The sequence below is a fragment of the Pseudopipra pipra genome, chromosome 8, assembly GCF_036250125.1.
Source record: "Pseudopipra pipra isolate bDixPip1 chromosome 8, bDixPip1.hap1, whole genome shotgun sequence".
In the NCBI taxonomy this organism is placed as follows: domain Eukaryota; kingdom Metazoa; phylum Chordata; class Aves; order Passeriformes; family Pipridae; genus Pseudopipra; species Pseudopipra pipra.
In genome coordinates this window covers 17,954,340-17,980,825 of record NC_087556.1, presented here as the reverse complement: position 1 = coordinate 17,980,825, position 26,486 = coordinate 17,954,340, and the positions used below count along the sequence as shown (strand labels likewise).

The 26,486-nt window shown below is 41.8% G+C and overlaps 2 protein-coding genes across 2 annotated transcripts; one reads left to right on the top strand and one right to left on the bottom strand.

The window, feature by feature from the left end:
- Window positions 1-4,930: 4,930 nt before the first annotated feature.
- On the top strand, window positions 4,931-13,116 carry LOC135417987 (cytochrome P450 2H1-like). Its single transcript, XM_064662755.1, has 9 exons — window positions 4,931-5,169; window positions 6,558-6,720; window positions 7,584-7,733; window positions 9,572-9,732; window positions 10,131-10,307; window positions 10,734-10,875; window positions 11,165-11,352; window positions 11,742-11,883; window positions 12,375-13,116. Exons 1-9 carry the CDS (start codon window positions 4,990-4,992, stop codon window positions 12,554-12,556), a joined length of 1,485 nt encoding a protein of 494 aa, XP_064518825.1. The 5' UTR covers window positions 4,931-4,989; the 3' UTR covers window positions 12,557-13,116.
- Window positions 13,117-16,175: 3,059 nt separating this feature from the next.
- LOC135418431 (biogenesis of lysosome-related organelles complex 1 subunit 2-like) lies at window positions 16,176-18,979 on the bottom strand. The gene is made up of 4 exons (XM_064663838.1): window positions 18,846-18,979; window positions 17,833-17,954; window positions 17,226-17,330; window positions 16,176-16,738 (listed from the first exon to the last, which is right to left on the bottom strand). Exons 1-4 carry the CDS (start codon window positions 18,977-18,979, stop codon window positions 16,707-16,709), a joined length of 393 nt encoding a protein of 130 aa, XP_064519908.1. The 3' UTR covers window positions 16,176-16,706.
- Between the last annotated feature and the right edge of the window lie 7,507 nt (window positions 18,980-26,486).

Genomic DNA, 26,486 nt, shown 5'->3' with positions numbered 1-26,486 from the left:
GCAGTGCCCTCCACCCTGTCCTGGGCTCTCTGCATTTCTCTTCGACTTGAAGTAAATGTTTCTCTCACTTTCTTCCATCTTCTGACACAGCTCTTCTTTCTCAAGTTTCTCTGCATTTCTTTGCTTACCATTTAGAGTAGGGAAACATGAACTACACTTTTACTGCACTTGCTGTAATTTGGCATGTTTAGGAGGAAAGCCTGACTGGCAGATACCATTACCTGTAAACTTGAAGTTAAAATGTTGCTAGTTTCTAGAATTTTCTTCATTCCAAACCAACTTCCCAAACAGTAGGAAATGATGTAAATCCCTCAGTGGAAACTGGTCTGGAAGATGAGAAGATTAGCCAGTGGTGTGTTCTCTGTGTTCTACCTGGGGAGTATTGCAGTAGGGGCTTCTCACATGATACTGAGAAACTTGCTGTAGCCTGACTATCTACACAATCAACAGGGGGATGGTGTCACCAAGGTGAAGATTCCTCTTCCACCATGATCCTCCTGCTAGAAGGGTCCAGCACTGGCTGTGACACTGTGGTGTGATCACTTCTTAGGGCTGTACTGTTTCTTGGATTTCCTCCTTTAACTTCTGAAGCCACTCTGCCACCTCCCTCTGTCACTGGTAGGACTGAAAGGCACATTGAAGGCCTACATTATATCACTTGGCATCAGCATCAGTTGCTATTTTTTTTTTCTTTTTGTATTTTAAATGCATGATTTATCATCTGTTTTCCTTATCACTGTTGTTACTGGATATCATGAAGTGTTAACAAAGGTTTTGTTACTTGATGATTGCTGAATTCTTATTGAATTTTAAATTGTCATTTGGTGAATTTTCATGCTATCATTTTTATTATGATATACACTATTTTCAGAATATAAAGACTACCAGCAAGTTCCATGTTTCCATGATCTTTTGTGATGATGATAAGTAACTTTTTAAAGTTTCAGAATGCCTCTAGTTAGGGCCCTAGCCCGAGTTTGAGCAGGTCTGTGTTCAGGTCCTGTTTGTGCTGCAGATTCCCTGCTCAGCCTTTGGAAAGACACAGTGGGCCCTCTGCCCTTTGATGACGGTGTTACAGATGGGGCCAGCTGATAATGTTGCCCCTTTGCTGCTTTATCTCCGAGGGCATGGACCTTCTGGATGACCTGCTGTGCACCATGGTGGTTCTGCAGCTGGCTCAGGAGGAGCTCCACTGCTCGTGCAGACAGCTGAGAGCAGCAGCCTCAGGAACTCTGCTGACCTCAGACACCCTCTTGGAAACTCACAGCCTTCACTTCTGTGCCTCTCTTTACCATGTATAGCACATCACTTTTCCCATTTCCTGACTTTTTTTGACTGGTTTAGGGAAGTGCCTGTTCTTTCTTAATGCTGACTGTAGATCAGAACTAAGTGCCTTGGCTTTATTGAAAGATGATGGGGTATAGGAGCAATATAGTGATTAACTGTTGGTGGAGTCATAGTACATGTCAAGGGGAGGCTGTTATCAGCTTCATTTCCTTGCCCTTCTGATGACTAAAAAGCAGTTTGCCAGGTATTGTGAATGACTGATGAACTTCACTGATTTCATCCTTTTTCAGCTGAGTTATGTTTTGGGTCTAGGAGTTCATACACAAATATTTAACCAAGTTTCTTGATCTCCCTAGTCAAATGTAATTTCTGTGATCTGAAAACTACCAATGTGCTTTGCATCTTATCTCTAGAACTACGTGTAGCATTTTACAAATATGGGTGTTACACACATTTTGAATGCTGAAGTTATCCCTGAACCTTAATATCTGCTGGTCACGGCAGATCCTTTGTCAACTTGCTGCCAGAAATAAGGCAGAGGTTGATATTTTTATTTTCTACGTGGCACTAAGGAAAGTCCTATCTAGAAGTGGTAAGTTTAGTAGCTGTTGCTATTCACAGCAGACCAGGAAAGATAATTTCCTTTGGCTACTCTGCCAACCTGCTGTCCATGTTTTGGATGGGCGGAGTTAATCTTCATAATAGCTGGTATGGGGTCACGTTTTGGATTTGTGCTGGAACCAGTGCTGATAATTCTGGCATGTTTTAATGATTGTTGAGCAGTGCTTGCAGAGCCTCAAGACCTTTTCTACTTCTCCTACCACCCTGCCAGCAAATAAGCTGGGGTTGCACAAGAACACAAGGAGACTCAGCTGGGATGGCTGATCCCAACTGATCAAAGCGATATTTCATACCATAGAGCCCCATGCTGAGCATATAAACTAGGGGGAAATATGCTGGGGGCCACTGCTCAGTGGTGGCTGGGCATCAGTTGGTTAGTAGTGAGTTTTTAATTTCCATCCCTTGTCTTTCTGGAGTTTTATTTTGATTTTTTTAATTTCCTTTTCATCATCATCATCATCATCATCATGATTGTTGCTGCTGTTGGATGGCCTGAAGTTGTGTAAGGGGAGGTTTAGGCTGGATATTAAAACAAGGTTCTTCACCCAGAGGGTGGTTGGGCACTGCAACAGGCTCCCCAGGGCAGAGGTCACAGCACCAAACCTGACAGAGTTCAAGAAGTGTTTGGATGATACTCTCAGGCAAATGATGTGACTCTTGGGAATGGTCCTGTGCAGGGCCAGGAGTTGGATTCAGTAATCCTGTGTAGGGTCAGGAGTTGGACTTAATGGTCCTTGTGGGTTCCTTCCAACTGGGTATAGTCTGTGATTCTGTGAAGACCAGAGGCCCCAGCATTTGCTTTCCTACTCTACTGGGAAGAAAGCAGAGTCTTTTCAGGTGCTTCTTGTGACTGTGAACTGTATCAGACTGGGTCTTGCATACCCAGATAATCCTTTCACACTGAAATAGCCTTTCACTCTTGAATCATTCCTGTCTTTCTGTCATCAGAAGTGACCTAAGGCCTTTGGCAGTTAAATCTCTTTCCAGTTAAACTCCTGGAACCCTCCAAGCAGCATTTTGAAACCCTTCAAGGATTACATGAGTAATTAGATAAATAATAAAAAAGCCACATCTGGATGTGAGATGATGCTGCAAGCAAAGCCCTGCTTTTCTGGTGCATTGGGCTTTGCAGCAGTTTGTCACCCTCAAGGCTGCCAATAAAGGAGTGCAAGGCACTTTATCTACAACAGTAAAGGAAAAGAAAAGAAAATGCAAACAACTTCAGTTTTAACTTGATGACAGTAAAACTGACTGTTCTCAACAATATAATCATCCCTCCAAAGCCTAGAAGGCTGCTTTCAATTTCATTCATCTGCCAACTTCTGGTTTTAAATACCCTGGTGTGCAGTATTCAGAGCAGTGCCTGTTGTACTAGAATTTGCAGAATTTGCTGATGATATAAAACATCATTAGGACCAGGAGAAATGCACAGGGAATTAGAGTCATTTGCCTCAAAACAGATCCCTAGCAGTCGGACATGTCCATCTGTATATGTTTTCTGAGCCTCCCTCTGCAGTCAAGAGAAACAAACTTCTTCAGTGACTGACTCATTTCACACTACAATAAGCTCATAAGAAAAGTCAGATGACCCATTCCCTGGAATTATCAGTATTTCCTCACTAACAGGGCAGACAAGCTGATTTGTATACCTTTTTCATATCTAAATTTAGGTAGGACATGTTTCCTTCTTCAGTGCTGCAGAATCTGCTATTACTCAGCTAATTAAGCTAAAGATAAAATCTGCCCATCCTATAAACCCCATTTGGACAACTCCATAGAAAACAAAGTCTGGTGTTTACACTATGTCTGGCTATTTTTGTGCACATGAGCACTCAAAAACTGATTGAACCGACATGGATTTAAGTCCTGAGTCAATGAGTTCATGCAAGAAAGAAAATTACTTTCCCAGCCCATTACCATTACCTGGGAGATAAATAAGAGATCTAGGTGCATATATAAGAATATACATACAGAATATAATATAAGATTATATCCATTTTAACACATCCCTCCACCATCACAGTATCTAAGGGGTCAGTATCATTTTGGCTTTGTATCCCAAAAGAAAGAATGGGATGGGCTGAGTGTTGGCAGGTGGCAGAGCCTGTTTCACTGACTGAAATGGTCCCTGATGTGGTTGTTTGGGTGGAATCCCCCTAATGTGACATTAGTTGTCTGAAAATCTGGATAAGCTCCCTCTCCAGTGTGTGAAGAGAAACAGGCCCTGCCAGAGGACACTGATGCCCATTTAATGCTCACCCATTACCAGGTGCTTTACAGAGACCTGGGTATGTGAAGCAAAGAACAGGAGAGGGGTCAATGTGAGCAGAGTTTATGGGGTGATGGGGGAGGGCTCTTCTGTGGGACAAGACCTACCCAGGGAGCACAGATAGGGGGACTTTGCTCCCTTGCTAGAGATATGGGGCTGTAAAACATAAAGCTCCTCAACAACAGAGGGGAGGTGGCGAGGGGGGCAGGGCAGGAGGGGAGGGAAGGAAGCTGTTTCAAACAGAACTCTCCAGGGAGATTTTGGTACAGAGCAACTCCCTTTGACCCACTTCATCTTTCTTTTTATTATCCACTGCTGGATAATGCTGAAACCAGTTTCATAGAGAGATAAACAGAGATAAACAACCTCCTTTTGCACTGATTCTAATTCAGGGTGGCTTTAAGAGTAATGTCATGTCTCTTTCTTATTACACGGAAACTTCCCTCAGTGATGAAACTAATTTTTTTTTTTTAATTCCACTAATGTTTCCACTCCCCTTCTTAAGCTGCAGATGTTAGCATTTTCTGCTCTCTACACGTGTCCTCTTCCCTTGTTTATTAGTTTCCTTACTGGGGCTTCACTGAGTCTGAATTACCATTGCTTTAGGATTATTATATAACTCACATAACTTTAATAAGATTCATTCTTATCTTGAGCAGATTAATAAGTAATCTCATATCTCTGCAGGAATAGGAAGGCACTATTGGCTAATTTCAACCACGTGCTTTGGTATCACAGCCTATAAATAAGCATGGATTTACAGGTCCAACATCAGGCTCTTCTGACACTTGACTTCTCTGCCTCAGCCCACCATGGAGCTCCTGGGAACGACTACTATTTTCTTGCTTGTCTGTATCTCATGCCTTCTTCTCTTGGCCACATGGAGAAGCACATCACAAAAAGGGAAGGAGCCTCCTGGTCCCTTCTCACTTCCCATTGTTGGAAACCTGCTCCAGCTGAACCCACGGAACATGGCTGAAAGCTTGAAGAAGGTAAGGGACTGTTTTGTTCTTTTCTATGTTATCTTCACTATATATAAAATAAAGCCCAGTCCCTGCAGTCTCAGCTTAATTCACAAGCTTAATTTGCACTGACCAAAGGTTAGACTCAAATAGAAACAAAAGATTTCCCAGATACACATGCTTCTGAAATCTATATATCTAATTCTATATATTACAAGTCAGTTTATGTATTTGCAATGATCATACTAATGAGGAGTCCCACGCTGACCTCACAGCATTACTGCAATTGGCACTGGACTTGCAATCAAGGCCCTGATGCTATTGCAATATGCATTATAATCCTCCTGTGTCCAGCTCCTCACCGTGATGGAAAGATGGCTTGGCCCCCTTTTGGGGAGAACCCTGCTCCATTTTGCTGCCTCTGCTCCCCAGCAGATATGTAGGATCACCTGGGAGTGGAACTAGTAAGTTAAGAAGTTGAAACAAAAAAGTTTGGAGGTGGATTGTGCAGTCCATTCCCTCCCCTGGCTGATGTCACCCCTCTGGCAAAAAACCCCCTCTGTGTTGCAAGGTCTGGAAGGAATGTTCATCCAAAGTGCCTGTTCCTTAGGGGATTGTGAGGATATGGTGACAGATATATGGAAAGGGCTGGTGTCCCCGGGTTCTTCAGAGGAAAATGGTGGTGGTGGCTGACATCACTGTGTGTATTGTCAGATGCACACATACTCAGATGAGCTCATTTTTGCCCTTGTGCTTGTGAATGTTGAGAATCATAAGCACCCTCAGGCATTCTGCTGTGTTTCAGAGCACTAAGTGATTCGGTTTCCCACCATGAAAAAACCACAGGATTTCATCTGGTTTGGTCTTATAAAGTGACCATGAGAAGCATTCCAGATTGGAACACATAGCCCAAGAATCTGCAATTGTAGCCAAGAGCAAATGCCTGGAAAGGAGTACATGATTAGTGCAAGGATGCTGTGACTGTCTGCTGATATACTCACTCAATTTTCAGGGGTCTGTGGCCCAGGAGATTTGAGAAACACCTTTGCTGTTTGTGCTCAAAAACCCTTTAGGCATTTGCTTCCATATGTGTATACAATTTGGTTTTGAGCTCATGTAAACTGTTATCCACTATGCCCTGCAGAAGGGCCTCCCAGAATGTTTTGCCAGCCCTATGAAGGACTATTTTCTTTTCTCAGATTTGGATTTGATACCTTACTGCTTCCATTCTTATCACCTATTTCTTGTATAATTGTCTGTAATTCATAATTGAAAGAGCTCTGCACTGCTGTTAATCAATGTCATGTCTCAGTGATGCTGGGACAATGGCAGATCACCGCTCAGACCCCTTTGCTACAAAATCCTTTTCACATGATTAACATTCAGACTGTTGTTCTCTGTGTTCCTCTTTCCTACAGCTCAGTGAGAAGTATGGTCCTGTCTTCACGATACGTTTAGGCCCACAAAAGGTTGTGGTATTGTATGGTTATGATGTTATGAAAGAAGCTCTGATTGATCAAGGAGATGACTTCAGTGGAAGAGGCCTTCTACCACTGGCTGAAAAACTCTTCAAAGGCACAGGTATGTCCTTGTTAATGTTAGCGTAAAAAACACATGCTTTTAGTGCTGCAGGAACACAGCTGAGAGGGCAGTGGAGGAGGGAGAGGTGGATTTCATTTACTACTTTCATGCAAACAAACCAGTAATTAAAGATCAAAAGTCCAACTCATGCTTGGACCCTTGAGTAAACTGGTCCCCTGGAAAACTGTTTAAGGTCCCAGGACAGCTTCATTGACTGCCTTTCTATTTTCAGCATGCCTCACATTCTGGCTAAAATATTGTTCATTAAATGTACCTGTAAGGTCTTACATTCGTTCTCCCATTTCTGAAAATACTCTAAATATACACACAGCTAAGGAATCAGTAAAAGGAAAGTCCACAGCACAACAAAGATAAGATAATATAGGCTGAGCCGGTAAGGGCCACACTCAGGATTAGGCCATGAGATTATTCACCTGGTCAGTCCCCAGTATGGCATTTATCTGGGTAAATAGAACATATTCCATGGCATTATATACAGTGCAGTTCCAATGATCCTGTCAATAAGTATATGCTCTGTGAAGAGACACAGCAGAACATTTAATGGTTATGTCAGTGCAAAGGCCACGTGCTTGTTGCCTATTCAGTCCCAGTGTTACCTACTTACTTACATCCTAATATAGGTTCTTTTCTTCTGGGAAGAAAGTCAGTTTTACTCAAAGTGCTGTGACAGATGGATCAAATTCGTCACCTCCATAATTGCACAGACATTTCTGGGTATATAGCAATAGCAGTGTAACTCCACAGAGAGCTGTCTTTTCAGGTCGCGTACTTACTGTGTAGCTCCCATTTAGGGAAAAAACAGCTGTTTCCTCATGAAGGTCTATTTTTCCTCCCTGTGTCAGGCATTGTGACTAGCAATGGCGAGACCTGGAAGCAGCTCCGACGATTTGCACTCACCACGTTGCGGGATTTTGGGATGGGGAAAAAGAGCATCGAGGAGCGAATCCAGGAGGAAGCTCATTTTCTGGTGGAGAGGCTCAAGAACACACACGGTAGGATAAGGACGTTGTGCCTGCTGAGGCACCATGCATCTTTGCAATGAGACAATGAGGCATATGGGGTGCTTCACAAAATCCATGACTGGGCATATGGTTGCTGTTTCTGCTCCCTGCTTCAATAGGCAAAGTTGTCACTCCTGACAGTCAGTTGGTCAAAGGCTCGGTGACAGTGGGGAGGATAAACGTAGGAGACAGGGTTGGAAAGTATCTTTTTACCTGTTCTGCTTGAGCGACAAGACAGGAAGTGGCAAAATGAACAGCTCTGCTGCAAAGCCAAGGGTTTGATGGAATTCAGCCATGGAGACAGGGCTGGACACTGCCAGCATGCAAGCAACATGCACTTCCTCCCCTTGTCTCCTGCAGCTCCACGTAAACAGTTCTTGAAGAAGTGGGTGACTAGAGAACTCATTTACAGATATTTGGGGTTGGGTCCAGTCCATCTGAACACTAGATAGACACACCTCCCACATTGGTGGGGCTGTCCAGTGGGACCAGGGGCTGCTTCTGAGGGCAGGGTATAAGGTAAGCCCTTTGGTTTCCACCTACAAATGTGTTTTCTGGTAGTAGGCAGGTCAATGTTACTTCTAAATCCTTCCCCTGAGAGTGGCACAGTACCAGCCTGAATTCCAGGCTTCCATTCCACATTCCATCAAGCAAGCTCTCAGTGTGGGCTAACTGTGTAAGGCGGAAAAAGCAGATGGATCTGACAGAATGATGAAGCATCACTGTTTTCCATGAGCCACTAATTCAGTCTGGCTTCATAGATAAACATTCCTGTTACAAATTAGAGAAAACACTCTCACCTGCATTGCTTTTATCCTTTGACTTACACAGTAATACTTTTTTCTTATGCTTTTATACAGTAATACTTATTTCTTATGCTTTTATACACTTATAAGTATTTCTTATGCCCTTGTGCAAACCTCCAACTCTTGCTTACCTTGTTACAGCATCTTTTGCTGTGTACTAAAAGGCTTTGCAAGCCAGATATGTACCACTGAAAAGGATAAAGCCATTATCTACCCCTTGTGCAAATAACAAAGAGCTGTGATTAGTATCTTCTAAGTTCAGCATTAATATACTCACCACCTCTGATGAGACATCTGCTGAGTTTTCAGTGGCCAGGGAGTCACCAGTCAGGCAGAGAAGGGTTGGTGCCATTACTGCTTGGAATAGACTGATTCTCAATGCTGTCAAGTTGACATTTTCTGACTCCTTGGTTTTCTTTCAGGATTTTATCCCTTTTCATGTTGTTGTTTCTCCTCTCGAAACCTTGAGATGCAACCTATCGCTATACTATTCCTTCTTTCTTGGGTCTAATCTTGCTTTTTTCTTATGCTGTAGTTTTCTTCTTAGAAATTAATGCAGCTGTGCTATTGAAACTAGAGTTTGATCACAGGCATTTGAACCCCTAGGAGAGGGCTCTACAATGGAATTTATGCTAATAGAGTTCATAACCAGAATGCAATAACCTAAACCCATGGTTGAGGCAAAGTCCTCATGGTTTCACTGGGATTTTGTGGGAATCCTTAGGCCATTTCTAATAAACAATGTATAAGGCAGACAGGTGTGTGCCAGCTGAAGAGAACTAAGGCACTCAGACAAGATTTCTGCTGAGAACAGGGCAAAAGAGATACTTAAACCATTCTAGTTGAGGTGAAATTAGTTCACTTCAAGAAGAGAAGAATAAATTGGACAAGCCCTTCACCATCGTTTCAAAGGACTGCAAAACTCTGGATCTCAAGAGGTTGTGAAACTACCCTGTAGTGTTAGAGGGGGAGATGATCCCTGAAATACTGAAAGCAAGATAACATTTTTGTTTGTTGTGGCAGAGCAATCTTTTGACCCTGGCAACTTCCTAGTCCATGCTGTTTCCAACATCATCTGCTCCGTTGTCTTTGGGGATCGGTTTGACTACGAGGACAAGAAATTTCTAACTTTAATCGATTTGATAGATGAAAACAGCAGGCTTCAGTCCTCTCTACAAGCAAAGGTGTGTATGGTTATATTTAATACATTTATTGTTATAATATTTTATTAATGAAGATTTATTCATATTATTAATTTTTAATTAGAGGGGATTTTCCTAAATTTGGAACAAAAAAAATTGAAAGTGAAAAAGACAGTTATATAACCAATTCCTGCTGGTTTTTTCTTATCTTATGGAATTGTGATTGTATGTCCAAAGGATATAATTGCAAAAGTTGCTGAAGTGCAGTCTATCCTTGAATGTAGTAAAACCATAAAGTAAATAGCATTAAAATCCTGAGTAATAAAGACCTACCATTCCAAAACAGTTTAATTGCCCCATTTTCATAGTTACAATTAGGGGGAAATATTATTGTATGTGCATTAATCAGAATGTGCTTTTTTATCATTTTATTTTTACAGCTATATAATTTCTTACCAACTGTTATGGAGTCAATACCTGGACCGCATAAACAACTGATAAAAAATGTTGAAGAAATCGATCAATTTACAACAGAAATCATAATGGAGCACCAGAAAACCTTGGATCCCACTTGTCCTCGAGATTTTATTGATGCTTTTCTTAACAAAATGGAACGGGTATTGTAAGAGTATAGATTTGTTGGATTATAAGGAAATCACTGCTTGAATCACATCTTTTCTCATGTGATGGGGCACTGCGTTTTTGCAAATAAGGGGGGAACTTGCTCTTCTTGTCACATTGACTTCATTCTATCCTCTCCATTTCCTTATCAAGGATTTTTAAGCACGGAATTAACAGCACCAGCCAAAGTTAAGAAAGATGAAGACCAATCTGGTTAATGTAATTCAGTGCTACTCCCATATTAAAAAAGGTTCATAATATTATTCAGTAAAAGTACATAAGTGCTGGTGGTCTGGAGAGTGCTGTATTTTTGAAAGGACATTAGATATGTTTATAAACATACATTATGGGCATAGGACTTTTCTTTTTAAACAAGCTTCTTGATTTTGTCATTCAAAACCTTCTGCCAAATCTTCTTGCAGGAGAAAGGAAATGTTGACTCAAAATTCACCACTGAGACCTTGACCAGAACCACGCTCGACTTGTTCCTTGCAGGAACAGGGACCACCAGCATCACATTGAGATTTGCAATTCTGATTCTCCAAAAATACCCAGAGATAGCAGGTAATAGAAAAGGAAATAAATGATGTAAAAAGTTTTAGTAGGTTATGGGATCAGTTTGGAAAATTCCTGTCATTTCTGCATGTGGCAATGGTCCCCTGACTAAGAAACATGTCTTTGCAGTGTGGAAATGTGTATTATCTTAGTCCTATTCACAAGAAGGAGATGTTAGTACTAAGTATATTCATATATTCCCAATTTACTAAAAGCAAGTTGTGTTGTAAATACAGGCAGAGACTTAGGCAAACAGATGGGCTACTTGTCCACTGAGCATTTCCTTATTTCCTAACAGAGAAAATGCAAAAGGAGATTGATTCCGTGATTGGCCGGGACCTAAGCCCCCGCATGGCAGATCGGAGCCAGATGCCCTACACAGAGGCTGTGATCCATGAAATCCAGAGATACATTGATTTCCTTCCACTGAATGTCCCACATGCTGTGACCAGAGACACCAAGTTCAGAGACTATTTTATCCCCAAGGTCTGTTGCATTGTGTCTGAGAAAGGTCATAATCTCCTGAAAACAATTATATATTCTATTCTTTGTATTTTATTTAATTTTTAAAAGCACTGCAATGTGACATTGAATTGGAATAGTTCTGTTTAGAAGGGGATTCTGGTAGTTATTGAGTCCAATCCCTTGTATTAGAAAAGAAAAGAAAAAAAAAAGAAAAGATTTTTCATCCTCTATGAGAAGAGGGCGGTAGAGCTTTCTATTTTTTTACATAAATGTAAGGTGTATTCCATTTGGGAGCAATTTGAAATACTCTAAACAGACTCACCACTAAAATTCATTAAAAAAACCATCTTTGCCATACCAATGTCATATCTTTTCACTCTCCATTGCACCTTTCTTTTTTGTCAATTCAGGGCACTGTAGTATTCCCTATGCTGACTGCTGTCCTACATGATAGCAAGGAATTTCCAAATCCAGAAAAATTTGACCCAGGACATTTCCTGAATGCAAACGGTACCTTTAAAAAGAGTGACTACTTTATGCCATTTTCTGCAGGTAAGACCTCTTCCTATTTCAGATCCTAGACTATCCTCTCCTAGAATCTCTTGGAAAATTGCAGTGGCTCCATTGCCATGATCTGTACAGTGATGTCTGCTGACATCTGCTACTCACTTCTGGGCAGCTGTAACCCCTGCATTAGAGTGTCAGTTGACTTCCTTTTTTACCAACCACAGAAGTTCCTTCAATGCCTTCTCCAAGAAGAGGTGTATAAAGTGGGACTCAGCCATGCAACTTCTCTCTCTCCAAACGTACCATCAAACAGTAGCTGAACATGAGACACCAGAGCCTTCAAACCACCTTTGCCCACTGAACACTCTTAGTGTTCTAGACCCTTAGTTCCCAGTTTAATTCACTTGCTTCCCCAAAATGCTGCAGTGCTGCCTGTGCCTTCTGAGACATCTGAACTGTCAAGGAACAGTGGTTAAAAGCAGTTAGCAAGGAAAATACTGCGTCACCTCAATTTTTATTATTTTCTTTTCTTGCAGGAAAACGTGTCTGTGCAGGAGAAGGTCTGGCCCGGATGGAGATATTCATATTCTTAACATCCATCCTGCAGAACTTTACTTTGAAGCCTATTATGGATCCCAAGGACATTGACATTACTCCAGTAATCACCAGTCTGGCAAGGACGCCCCGACCCTATCAGCTCTCTTTTGTTCCACGTTAGCCAAGAGAAAACTGTTGCCAGCTCCCAAACTCATGACTGCTCTGATTAAACAACAGTCACTTCCCAATCTGTTGAGACTGAAACACTCATAATTTTCTAGATGCTTTATGGAGACAAAAGCGCTTAGAAAAGAAAATGGTATGGTGCTGTTATAATCACCACAGCCAGCTCTAAACAGAGACAGAGTAGGCAATGGCACAGGGAAGAACACAGCTCCCTGTGCAAAATCATACAGGTTCTCCTCTGCACCTGCCTCGCCCAGCTCTGTTTCCTGTCTGGCTCCTGATACACCAGGGTGTGTGGAGTAGCTGACTGAGAGCCCTGCCACTGCTGTCCCTATCCCTTGATCATCTCAGCACAGCAGAACAGATGCTTGTACTCCAGGCTTTCCACAGAATCTGCTGAGGTACCTCTCTCCTCTGTACTTTCAATTTGGTTGTAACCTATTTGTAAAGGTAAGCATAAAACAGTGAGGTTTTTTCTGTGAGATGATGGTCATCTAACATATTCTTGTCCCAGTACTTATTGTCTACTGTGGTGGGAATGGAGTTTATCAGTGACTGGGCAGATGGGTTATCTTCTGTGTGATTGTAATGAAGGTTTGTGAAACTACAACTTATATAGCAAAATAAAAAAGTGGCATACTGAATTGTTCTTTTTCTGAGATCCCAGACCATCTTTCAGTGAAAAACCTGCATCCACAAAGCTTGTATTTCCAAATGTTTAATGTTTTTCAAGTCTTGTACACTGTTGAAATCTGACTGTTTCATTTCACTCATGTATATGAAATGCCCTATGGCTTGAAGAATGAGCTAGCTAATGACCTATAAACTTCCATTCCCAATGTGGGATAATACAGGACTTATCAGAACCCCAGCTGTAGTTACAGAGCTGTCCACTGTGGAAAAAAAAAAGACAAATTAAATAATACCAGGATGCCCCCAGTGCCATTTCCTAGATAAACGCCAGCTTGCATCTTCCCATTATTTTATGAAGTACGTAAAGATCACTACAGCAATGTTACTATCAGGCAAAAAAATATAAACAGTGTTTACATGAATAGCCAATCATACCAGTACAGATCTAGGATTGGCATTTCCTGTCTTGATCACATTCCCTGCAAAGTATAATATATAGTGATTACAGTGAAGGGAGAGAGCTGAATCTGTGCTATGGGGGAAAAGACAGCAACTGTAACATTACCACAATGGTACTGACTGCTTATTAACAGGCTAAACTTGTTTTCTTTGAAAGTATTAATAAGCTAGATATACCATGACTTGGTGGCATAGCATTCCAAAGGCAAAAGCCACAAATGTCACAGAATCATAGAAATAAGTTGTCTCATCTGATAAAAAGAAGAAAGCACTCTGTAATTCCTCTTCAGCTGTGCCATGACTAAAATAGCCAAAGCAAATGAGGAAGCAGCTTCCTTCTTTCAGACATCTTCCTCCATGCTGAAATGAAAAGGAGGCAGCCAATGCAGATCATCAGGAAAACAGTTTTAGCACCCAGAGACTCCACCAGGATGTGAAATGGGTGTTGAGATTTCAGGAGGGCTAAAGCCGTATCCTGGAAGCCTCACTTTGTGTCACTTGTGGTATAAAAAGCAGTGCAATGGTAACCAAAAACTGCTTACCTTACCTCTGGGTTAACTAAAAAAAGTAGCCACTGCTGGAAAGTTCTACATGTCCCACGAAGCCACACTGCTCCCTGCCTGCTAGTGCACAGTGAGCCTTGGCTTTTTCTTCTGCAGGGACAGTGCAGACAGTGCATTACTTGCTCATGTGCAGAACCAGGCAGGACCATACAAATTTTCTGTGGCAAACCTGACACAATGTCCTGTCACTTGGCCACGTGAAGAAGACTTTCAAACTTGATGAATCCATTCTGCACATTGTTGCTATTAGTTCCCAAATACCTCTCACACAAGCACCCCTGTGAGCTCAAGCTTCTAAGATGCTTCTAAGAAGTTGGGAAGCAGCTACAGAAGCAACAGTCAGCTGGACAAGTACTAATGAAGAGAAGAACTGGCAAATTCTGAAACATACGAAAGTGTCCCTAAGAACTCAGTGAAGAAATCCATGAAGCAAACAAATGTACTTCAGCATTGTCCCCATAACAGGGCAATAGCACTTGTCTGAGCTATTATTATAAATTAACATGACATACAGAATTAATTGGATGTCTGGACATAAAGGACAGATGTGGGTCAAGGGAGATGGGGTGATCAAAGGTAAAAACAAGCAGTTTGGAGTAGTCAGGTATAAACTCAAATACCTTTAAATTTTTTGTTGAAGAGGAAAAAAAACACGGGCAGAGCACATACCAGAGCCTCATGAGCACATATATGTTACACAGCTCTTATAGGCTGAAGGGAAGGATGTTGAGACATTTGTGAATTCCCATACAGAAGCTTCATTTAAAAGGGAAAGTTGTGAAAACAGTGGTTTTATCCACAGCTGTCAAGTTAAAGATTCTCCCAGTTGCTATTTCAGATATATTTTTGACCACTTGGGATGTCAGTGCTCTCTTGATAACCCTACACAGTAGCATGTTAAGCTATACATGACTGTTAAAAGGTTGAAACTTTCAACCTAGAAGTTGAAAGTAGTTTTGTAGGACATAGAACATTCTGAGGTTCACTAGCACTGCTTTATCCTGAGGATGAAGCTCTCTATTGGATTACTGATTAACACTGAGGAACTTTGGTTCTGGGACTCACCTTTCTAAACGGATCTTCTGTTTGGCACACAAATACACCAGGGATGTTTTCTGACATGAGTCGTAACTGTAACTCCCAATGCTTGAGCGCTGCGGGATATACAGCCCCCCCTCAACTGAGATACACACCCCCACCCCCAAAGGTTTCCACTTCCTCGCAGCTGATGCCTCTTGAGTTTTCCCTGCTGACACAGCGTCCCCTTCTGTCCCCCCGCAGTCCTGCCAGGAAAACACCGCGAGCACAGAAATGCTGCTTCTATTTTAAACCCAGGATATTTAAAGTGATGGTGAAGGCACTCCAGGATCGTCTGCTTCACTGTTTTTAAATAGCACTAGGGAAAAGTGCCTGTCCTGACTAATTGCAGTGCTGTACACTGCCCAACACAATGAGGATGTGTACCACACTGGCATGTCACTAGGCATTCTTCTAAACAGACTGTATTTCTTTCCTACATATCAGCACTTGCACTATTCTCAAATGCAACTCACTCAAAAGCCAGCTTGAAGTACTTACGGTCAACAGGTATGGAAAAAGTCCTCGGTGTAGGAGGCATGCCTGTTCAGTAGGCAGGGCTCTGCCAAATTAGCAATTTGGAAATTGTTAATCCGATAGAGAAGCAACTTTTTGTGCTGGTCATGCCACTTCAAAAACTACCAGGATCACAATTCACTGCTGAAGTAGAGAAAGGATCTGCTAAGTTAACTGAGCACGTGATAGAGCAATATATCTTGCAATTTCACCTGAGGTCCAGGCAGTCAAAGAATGCAATTGCAACAATACTTGAGGCAGAGTTTAAAACATGTTCTCTTCTACCATCTTCAGGAGCTGGAAAAAGTCTGTCCTTTGAAAAAATACAGAAACAGCTTATATAATCTTTCCAACAGGAACTTAGGATTCCAGAGAAACAAATGCAGCAAGTTGTTTTATTGTAAATTTATAGTAATTAGTCTCCCTATGTCAAACAGATAATGGGGGATACCAAAATTAAGGGGTTTCAATACCCCTCTCATAAGTCCAAAGGCCCAAGTATCTTCTCAACACAGAGCACAATGAAGGAGAAAGTGAAGTTTTGGTCCTACTGCTATTGAGGGAAAATGTCTTTTATAGGTTACAGAGGAATTTTCTTAGACAGAATATTTCATGTGAAAAACAGGACTAACACACACATAGCCAATATCAGCATAGGTAAGGGACAGGCTTCTACTTGTCACTGCAAAACAACGGAGCAACAGAACCTCCTGAGAAGAGGAAAATATTATTCAGCCTTAAGCCTGAATACAGCCTACTGTATTCAATAGCTAGAAGAAGTTCCCAGTCTTGATGCTAGCTGCAACCAAATCCTTGGCAACATACAGAACTGCTGTTGTGCAAAACCTGAAAACAGTTTGATTCATTGCCCAACTCCAACATTAAGACTGTTTAACTTCATCGTTTCTCCAGTTTTTTGTACTTGGCTTCTGCAGAAGGAAAAAGAACAATATTTTAGTACAGGGTAGGGAAGAGCTTTGCATCTTGTAAGCTGCTACACATCTTAAAATTCAAGTTCATTTACTGGATCATTCAGAATCCTTTATTACTAATGCATTTAGGCAAATATAATTGTACAATACTTTTTCTTAAGCACACAGGGCTTAAGTCAGACAACTAATAATAATTTAATCCAAGGGAACCTGGGTGCCTTTATGAATTCCTCTATTTGCAGGATTAAACACAGGTCTTTAAAATTTGGGTCAGTGCATACTGTAAAAGAGAAATCAAGCCTCCCTAGTAAGCTGTAGTGTAATAACACCTGTACTAGTCCACTGTAATATAACTTGTTAGATTAATCTTTTCTCAAAGGCAACTCTGCAGCTCAGATTTGTTAAACAGTTGACTTTCTTTCTTTTTAACCCCCCTTGCAAGTCACTATGCTGCTAAGTCATAAGAGTAGAGAACAATAGTTACCAAGTTTTTTGGAATACGCATCCAATTTATACGCTGCCTGCTCCAGAGCTGCAACCTGCTCCTCAATTAGGTTTATTTGTTCCAGATATGGCTGCAGATCAGCATCTTAAAAAAGCAGGAAAATTGTATCTGTCAGTTCTCAGTAATGCACTTCCAAAAAACAGTTCACACTTGAAACACAAGAATTTCTCATTACATTCCTCAGACAGAACAATTTAAAAGCTCCTTCCCTCCCCTGCCCCAAAATTAAGTGGGGACACTGGCAGCCATATTCCAGGAAAGCATGAATTGTTTAAGAATACTGGCTATACTCTAACATAGAGAATCAAGAACAAGAATCAAAAGAAGTGCTATTCCTATCAGATCCAAAATTTGGGGTAAACCAGGACATAATTTCAGATGAATTTTCTCTTATGCTAGTCTACATGGTCTATACATGTATATACATGTAATACACAAGATTAGCATTCTATAGCAGCATATCTATTTCAGGGAGTTTTCTTTCCTTCAGCACCTAATGGAATGTGAACCTTCTGACTCTTAAGATGCTTCATTTCCCAAACAAGTGCACCATTCGTTATACCCCTACCATATTTGGTGTACTTACATTTTTGATTCAAATCCTTAAGATTTCTACTGATGTTTATAGCAATATCTTTCATTTCTAGGTACTTCAAGCTAGTCAGCTTATTCATGTTTTCCAAGAGTTTGTAGTCCTCACTGGTGGCTCTTCAAGAGGACAAGAGATTTCAAACCAAGAGAAAAATGTAGAGTACAGTTTGGATGGCAATCCAGGTATAACACGTTACAAAATGAGAATGACCTTTTGTGAATTGCAAAAATCAACTAAGCTGATGAATTCACTTGTGGTTTTTTTTTTTTTTTTGAGAGAGAAAAATTTACTAATTCCTCACATTTCTAGTCTTACTCTGTAAGTTAGACACTTATGCTTACAAAACTGATAGCACAAATTCAGACTGGTCATCTGTACCATATATCCTTCAAGTCTGTGTGAATTAGTGGTGCTGTGGAGTGCTTTCAGAATTAGAGCCTATGGAATGCACTAAGCTGGTGAGCAGTTTACTTTGCTCCAGTAAATTTTGCACAGCAGTTTATTCTAAAGCATCAATATATTGGAATAAGGAAAAATCCTTGAACAATGGGAAAAGAAATACAATTGGAGAAGTTATATATCTGCAGCTTTTCTCTGATACTTCTTTATGGTTTTGTTTGTTGCTTTTGTTATCATTTGACCTGCCAAAGTTCATCTGTGTCTGGGTCTTTCAAGATGAACATTTTCACTATGAATAAATTCACTGAAAAAAATGCATGTAAAACCAGGTTTGGTATAAGTAACAAATGGTATTTTCACACCAAATCTTTTTAAGCCAATAACACTTCAGAATATATTTTGGATGACTACTTTTGATTTTCCAAATATTGGGGCACTTAAAGCTGGGAAATTTCACTTGTTTCTTCCTAATCCAAAGTTCAATCAGCAAACTGTTCTTTTATTCTTTTTAATCTTCAGTCATTCACAGAGCTAATTAAATTCACAGGGCCAGTAAGTGCAACTTTTATCCATTGCAAAGACTCAGCTGAAAAGTCCGTTTGGTTTACCTGTGGTTATTGAAGGATGAGCTTGGCTCTTCATTGCCATAACATGTAAGACTTAAATTCTGTCTTTTTCTCCATAAAGATGAGAACATACTGGCAGTAGAAGAAATCATGCACTGCTTCCCCATGGCCACCATGCTGGCGAGTGCAGCAGGAGTGATTTGTGGGAGCTTTGCCAGCTCTCACATCTCTCTGTGTCACCAAGCATGCAGCGTCTGTGGCCTGACTTCCCATGCACAGAGTGCTGGCAGGGGACGGCTGTGCATTTGGACCTGGAGGGAAGATAAGAGAGGGCAGATGTGATGCAGCTGTAGGAGAGTTTTGGCTTTCAAGGGTCTGGGTGTGAGCCAGAAAAGAAAACACGAGAGAAATACCTGACACAACTGTGATGTGAATTCTGATACGAATTGCATGCCTTTGATACTGTGGGTCTTCCATGGTTGCCACCATTATTCTCTTGCACTCCTGAAACCCAGCTTGTTTCAGGTGGAAGGTGGTTTAGTTTGGAAGCAGTTTTGTGATTATGTTTAGCCAGTCCACTGCGCCCTGGAAGATCATGAGGAGGGCTGAGAAAAGAAACTCTCTCTTCATAGCAAAATTATGAGATCAGAGTTTTCTAGAGTGTCTTACGATAGATTTACGAAATGAGAGTCATAGTGGCCATGACCTCTCAAATTCCAGGGGTGGGTCATTGTGGAGGATGGGAAGGAGTGGTGAAAGCCTTGGAGGGGAAATCACAGGGCAGGCACATCTCTGTGGAGGTACCACAGGGTGTGGCAGGGAAATCCCATTGTGATGGGATTTCTTCCAGCTGGGGCAGGGCACCTGAAGTAAAGAAGGAAAGGTGTCAAGGGTGCTCAGAGCACAAGCTTTGAGGGCAGGAATGGCCATGGCATCAGCAAGGATCACACAGGGAGGAGCTGGGGTAAGTAAGGAGTTGGGGTAAGTAACATGAGAGATAAGTGGAACTGAAGCAGAGTCCAAAGATGAGCTGCCAGAGAAGTGAAGCAGGTTGGCAGAGATGCAAAGAAGAGTCCTGGAGAACTGCTGGAGCCTCCAAGGGACCTTGCAGGGTGAAAGGGCCCTGCCCTGGCCAGGGTTACTCTGGGCTCTGAAGAAGTCAGATGTTCTTGTCACTGGTGCCCTCTGCTGCTGCTAGATCATGTTGTTAATTTTTTAGAAATATTTCTTGTCCTTTGCCGACACTGTAAATCTTTACTGCCTGGTAAAGGCTGCTAAGTCCTTCCCTGAGTAGGGAAATCACCATGTAGCCATAACTGTTTGCATGAAGTGCTCTGTGATTGTGGCTGTTGGCTACTCTGCCTGTTGTGCATTTCAAGGAGCTGAACAGCAGTGGAGAGAGGAGGATTCCTTCAACCATATTTACAATATGGTTTTAGAGTCAGACCTTGATCTTCCACCAGCTGTGGGCAACGTGTTGGACCTTGGCATTACCCCCAGGTCCAGCTGTTAGAAGGAAGTGATCTTGGTTTCTCTAAATGAGACAAATGGGGAGAGGTGGTTTATGAGTTTGAGGCAAAGAGGGTAATAAATAGGAGCCCAGTTGCTTTCAAGGAGACTGGATGGTATATAATACTGGCATTAACTGACTTTAAAAAAACAAAGATGGAAAACCCAAGATGTTGCACCTTTGCAAATCCTCAATTTGTGGCCGATGAAAACTCCAGCAGAGGCAATACCAGCCAGGAGAGGGCAGTGGGACCTCAAAACACTCAGAGGACCCTGAACAGCTTCCACAGTCACTGGTGGGACTGAATAGCAATAGCACATGCCCCCTCCTGCATCCCCCCATTCTGATCAGAAATTATTACAAACCAGCCAAGCAACAGAAGCTGTTCATTTCTCAAAATAACATAGTACCAGTTAACAGAGAGTATTCACCCAATTGTATTTTGTTTTGGTTTGCTTTGTTTTGGTTTGGGTTATTATGGTTTGGGTTGGGTTGGGTTGCTTGGTTGGGGGTTTCTTTTGCCATAGGGCACCTACCAGCCTTTCTGTGATCTGTTTAATAATGACACTATTTCCAGACATCGTTCCACACTATTTCTTTTCTGGCAAGGAGAATGCATCAGTGGTGGGCAGGAACCCAGCCACCTCCTATAAACGACCTCCACAAGGACTTTGTACTTCAAGGACTTTGCTTCTGTTCACTTTTAAATAGCATTTTTAATGTTAATATATGCGTACATGACCTTTGGGAACTAGGCAATTTTCTTTGCTGAAATACAATTGTGATAACAAATGGTTTGGTTTTTGGGGGATTGTGCATGTGTGTGTGTGTGTTCTGTTTGAGTTTTGTTTTTTCTTTGAAAACATTGTTGGTGGATTTGGATGAAAACTAGACTACAGAACCAGAATTCATTTCCTGCTGAAGAGTTAAAATTCTGTCCCCCCACTACATCATCTCTGCCATTCGGTGAATTAAGCACATTCTAAATTGTATAGCAACATACAGCTGGAAATGTGTGTGAAAGAAGTGTAAAATGAGCCAGCCCCAAAGCCTGGGTCAGACCAAGGCTCTGTCTATGCTAAAGGCTGTCTGATAGTGGCTGGGAGTGGCCTGGTCATGGAGGTTAGAGATCTCTGTAATCCAGCTCTCAAAACAATAGTTATGGTGACCTGTGTCTCTGGATAGGGAGGGGAAAGAGAAGTCCTTCTGCCATAGTTGTCTTTGCTCTGTGCTCTCTCACATCAGGGAGAAGAGGGTCTCTCGCTCAGGCTGGGAGCATCAGGTCAGTCTGTGACTACACAGTGACACAGGACTTTTTCATATGGAGCAAACAAATCTCTAGGTCCATAAGAAGTGCTCTGCAGAGCTCCAGAAACATTCTGTCATGATGGAGATGACCTTGCTGAACCTGAAAGACTCTGGCTCTGCAGCTCCTTCTGAATATTTTGTTCTCTTAAAAGAGGGACACGTGTAGCATTTGTCTTTGTGCAGTGCCACCTCTCACTGGGGCTTCTTCTTATTTAGGGTTTTGGTTTGGGAAATAAAAATATGTTTGGAGTATGAAGAATAAGGAAAGCAAATATTTGCAGCATTGGTTGGTGTGATGTTGAGGGACTGCAAGGAAGACCTTCCCCTGTGTAACTAGAGGTAGAACAGGGGTCTACTGACATTACTCCCAGTTCTCCCATATCAATGCCAGACAAGATTGGAAGAAAATCCTTAGGAAGGGCTCCTTAAGGGTTTTTTCTCCCATAGACTATTGTCTGTAAGTGTCTGACGTGGTGTATGTTTCTTCAGAGCTTACTCCCAGCAGTAATATTCTGCTGCCAGATTAAAATGTGGAAAAATTTACTTAACCCAGCATAGACATAAGGAATTTATCATATTATCACACTGATAGAATGAGACTATGTATGCATGACTCCAGGAGATTAAAATTTCCTTATATATGAGTAAAAAATCAAATGAAAAAACAATGGTAGAGGCAAGTAGTTTAGAATCCTTTTAAAATTTGTACACCAATGCACTGGGCACCTACCAGTATCTCTCCCTCTTGCTCCCTCCTCTGCAGCCCATAGTCCCCTGCAGGATCTCAGAAGTGGAGTCACTCCCCCCCTTGAGAAACCTGCTGCTCATGGGCTGTGCCCTCATCCTGCATCTATTCTGCCATGTATTTTATTTTAACTGTGTCAACCTGCTAACCCCAGATAGTTCTTGCTTACTGACCAGGTTTTTGTGCTGAAGCTCCTTGCTGGCAGCACTCTGAGACCTCTGCATCTGAGCAGTCTCTTATGGGGAATGATGGTGGATCCACGCTGCTTGGAGCCAGTTTTCTGGGATCATATTTTACCTAGAGCCCTCTCTCTTCTTGGCCTCCAAATACATAGTCTGAGACACTCAACGTTCAAGATCTGCTCTTGAGGGTTGGCTGATGACTTTCTGCCTCAATGGCTTATTTTCCCCCAGGAGGCTGACTGCAGTCTGGAAGCAATATTAAGATGGACCCATGGAAAGCAAACCAAATTGCTCTGTCTCCAGGAATGGCACAAACCACTCTTAAGGATGAATCCAGTATTGAGTCTAGGGCTTGGTGAAACTTGATTTGCACTTAGGAAAAACCCTATACTGTGTAAAAAGAGGGTGGCAAAGTTCCTTTTTTTTTTTTCTTTCTCAATTTTTCCTTCATTAAAGCTGAAAATTTTTTAGGCAGGCCTTGGCCCTCATATGATCTAAGTACTCTCTATAAGGTACAGCTGGATCAAATAATAAACAATAATCCTTTTTTAATAGCTCTTAGTCTAAAGAGCCAATGTACCCTACATGAAAGGTGCAGTTAAAGAGGTTGTGGAATACTGAAAGAGGTCATGGAAGTTCAGTCCTCCTTTTCCGCAAAACCTAGTTACAAAGTCTGATGTTGGAAACCTTTCAACTGATGCCTGGATTAACTGAGTTCATTAAGAAATATTTAACCAATCCATTTGCACTGATAAATCAAATATCCTTCTTGCCAAGTCCTTGTGAAGTATCAGATCAGCTGTGCAATGGCTGTTTTGCTTCTAGCAGCTGTGCCATCTGAGCTGTTGAATACGAACAGAATGTATTGTACAGTACCACATGTGGATCACTCTTCATCTTTCGCCTTAGCACTACTGGGAGACTCACTGCAATTAGTAACTTTATTTGACAGTCACAGAGAAAAAAGCAGAGGTACATATCCAGTTACTTAATTTTTTATTGACAATATTTTCATTGAAATATCATATATTTCATACCTCTTTAGTGGGGAAAATAAATCACAGTTGATGTTCTCCTCTTTCAGTATTCCAAATTACAAAGGATAGGGGACATCTTTCATGCTTGTGAGTTCACGCAAGTTCTTGTTCCTTGTGGGATGCAGGCCATGACTGGTGTGACAGTTCACTATTCACTGCCAGAGCATTTCGTGGCTGATTTCCATCATGACGAGTAGAAAAGACATCCTAGAGACTCTCCCTTGGCCCAGCAAATTCTCCTTTTCCCTCAGCCACCATGTAACTGATGTAAACCCTCACACAGGGAATGACCTGGGGTCTTTGGCCACGGCAAGTACTGGTCCTCTGTCTCACCTGTCTCTGTCCTAGGACCCTCCAGCCCCACTACATACACTACCTACTCAGTTTGGCACTGACTTCTACAGAGAAAGGTCATTCCCAGGCAGTGCCCTCCACCCTGTCCTGGGCTCTCTGTTTCTCTCACTTTCTTCCATCTTCTGACACAGCTCTTCTTTCTCAAGTTTCTCTGCGTTTCTTTGCTTACCATTTAGAGTAGGGAAACATGAACTACACTTTTACTGCACTTGCTGTAATTTGGCATGTTTAGGAGGAAAGCCTGACTGACAGATACCATTACCTGTAAACTTGAAGTTAAAATGTTGCTAGTTTCTAGAATTTTCTTCATTCAAAAACCAACCTCCCAAACAGTAGGAAATGATGTAAATCCATCAGTGGAAACTGGTCTGGAAGATGAGAAGATTAGCCAGTGGTGTGTTCTCTGTGTTCTACCTGGAGAGTATTGCAGTAGGGGCTTCTCACATGATACTGAGGAACTTGCTGTAGCCTGACTATCTACACAATCAACAGGGGGATGGTGTCACCAAGGTGAAGATTCCTCTTCCACCATCATCCTCCTGCTAGAAGGGTCCAGCACTGGCTGTGACACTGTGGTGTGATCACTTCTTAGGGCTGTACTGTTTCTTGGATTTCCTCCTTTAACTTCTCAAGCCACTCTGCCACCTCCCTCTGTCTCTGGCAGGACTGAAAGGCACATTGAAGGCCTACATTATATCACTTGACATCAGCAATGGTTGCTTTTTTTTTTTTGTATTTTAAATGCATGATTTACCATCTGTTTTCCTTATCACTGTAGTTACTGGATATCATGAAGCATTAACAAAGGTTTTGTTACTTGATGATTGCTGAATTCTTCTTGAATTTTAAATTGTCATTTGGTGAATTTTCACGCTATCATTTTTATTATGATATACACTATTTTCAGAATATAAAGACTACCAGCAAGTTCCATGTTTCCATGATCTTTTGTGATGATGATAAGTAACTTTTTAAAGTTTCAGAATGCCTCTAGTTAGGGCCCTAGCCCGAGTTTGAGCAGGTCTGTGTTCAGGTCCTGTTTGTGTTGCAGATTCCCTGCTCAGCCTTTGGAAAGACACAGTGGGCCCTCTGCCCTTTGATGATGGTGTTACAGATGGGGCCAGCTGATAATGTTGCCCCTTTGCTGCTTTATCTCTGAGGGCATGGACCTTCTGGATGACCTGCTGTGCACCATGGTGGTTCTGCAGCTGGCTCAGGAGGAGCTCCAGTGCTCGTGCAGACAGCCGAGAGCAGCAGCCTCAGGAACTCTGCTGACCTCAGACACCCTCTTGGAAACTCACAGCCTTCACTTCTGTGCCTCTCTTTACCATGTATAGCACCTCACTTTTCCCATTTCCTGACTTTTTTTGACTGGTTTAGGGAAGTGCCTGTTCTTTCTTAATGCTGGCCATAGGTTAGAACTAAGCGCCTTGGCTTTATTGAAAGATGATGGGGTATAGGAGCAACATAGTGATTAACTGTTGGTGGAGTCATAGTACAGGTCAAGGGGAGGCTGTTATCAGCTTCATTTCCTTGCCCTTCTGATGACTAAAAAGCAGTTTGCCAGGTATTGTGAATGACTGATGAACTTCACTGATTTCATCCTTTTTCAGCTGAGTTATGTTTTGGGTCTAGTGAGTTCATACACAAATTATTAACTAAGTTTCTTGATCTACCTAGTCAAATGTAATTTCTGTGATCTGAAAACTACCAATGTGCTTTGCATCTTATCTCTAGAACTACGTGTAGCATTTTACAAATATGGGTGCTACACACATTTTGAATGCTGAAGTTATCACTGAACTTTAATATCTGCTGGTCACGGCAGATCCTTTGTCAAATTGCTGCCAGAAATAAGGCAGAGGTTGATATTTTTATTTTCTACGTGGCACTAAGGAAAGTCCTATGTAAAAGTGGTAAGTGTAGTAGCTGAACAGAGAAGATGATTTCCATTGGCTACTCTGCCAACCTGCTGTCCTGGTTTTGGATGGGTGGAGTTAATGTTCTTCGTAATAGGTGGTATGGGGCCATGTTTTGGATTTGTGCTGGAACCAGTGTTGATAATTCTGGCATGTTTTAATGATTGTTGAGCAGTGCGCACAAGAACACAAGGAGACTCAGCTGGGATGGCTGATCCCAACTGATCAAAGCGATATTTCATACCATAGAGCAACATTCTGAGCATATAAACTAGGGGGAAATATGCTGGGGGCCACTGCTCAGTGATGGCTGGGCATCAGTTGGTTAGTAGTGAGTTTTTAATTTCCATCCCTTGTCTTTCTGGAGTTTTATTTTGATTTTTTAATTTCCTTTTCAACATCATCATTGTTGCTATTGCTGCTGTTGGATGGCCTGAGGTTGTGCCAGGGGAGGTTTAGGTTGGATATTAAAACAAGGTTCTTCACCCAGAGGGTGGTTGGGCACTGCAACAGGCTCCCCAGGGCAGTGGTCACAGCACCAGACCTGACAGAGTTCAAGAAGTGTTTGGATGATACTCTCAGGCACATGGTGTGACTCTTGGGAATGGTCCTGTGCAGGGCCAGGAGT

Coding starts and splice junctions, on each gene's coding strand:
- LOC135417987 (XM_064662755.1), top strand. CDS start 4,990: ATGGAGCTCCTGGGAACGACTACTATTTTCTTGCTTGTCTGTATCTCA. Junction 5,170..6,557: donor TGGCTGAAAGCTTGAAGAAG/GTAAGGGACTGT, acceptor TCTTTCCTACAG/CTCAGTGAGAAGTATGGTCC. Junction 7,734..9,571: donor GAGGCTCAAGAACACACACG/GTAGGATAAGGA, acceptor TTGTTGTGGCAG/AGCAATCTTTTGACCCTGGC.
- LOC135418431 (XM_064663838.1), bottom strand. CDS start 18,979: ATGGTGGCCATGGGGAAGCAGTGCATGATTTCTTCTACTGCCAGTATG. Junction 17,955..18,845: donor TCATCCTTCAATAACCACAG/GTAAACCAAACG, acceptor GTCCTCTTGAAG/AGCCACCAGTGAGGACTACA. Junction 16,739..17,225: donor TGCGTATTCCAAAAAACTTG/GTAACTATTGTT, acceptor TTCCTTCTGCAG/AAGCCAAGTACAAAAAACTG.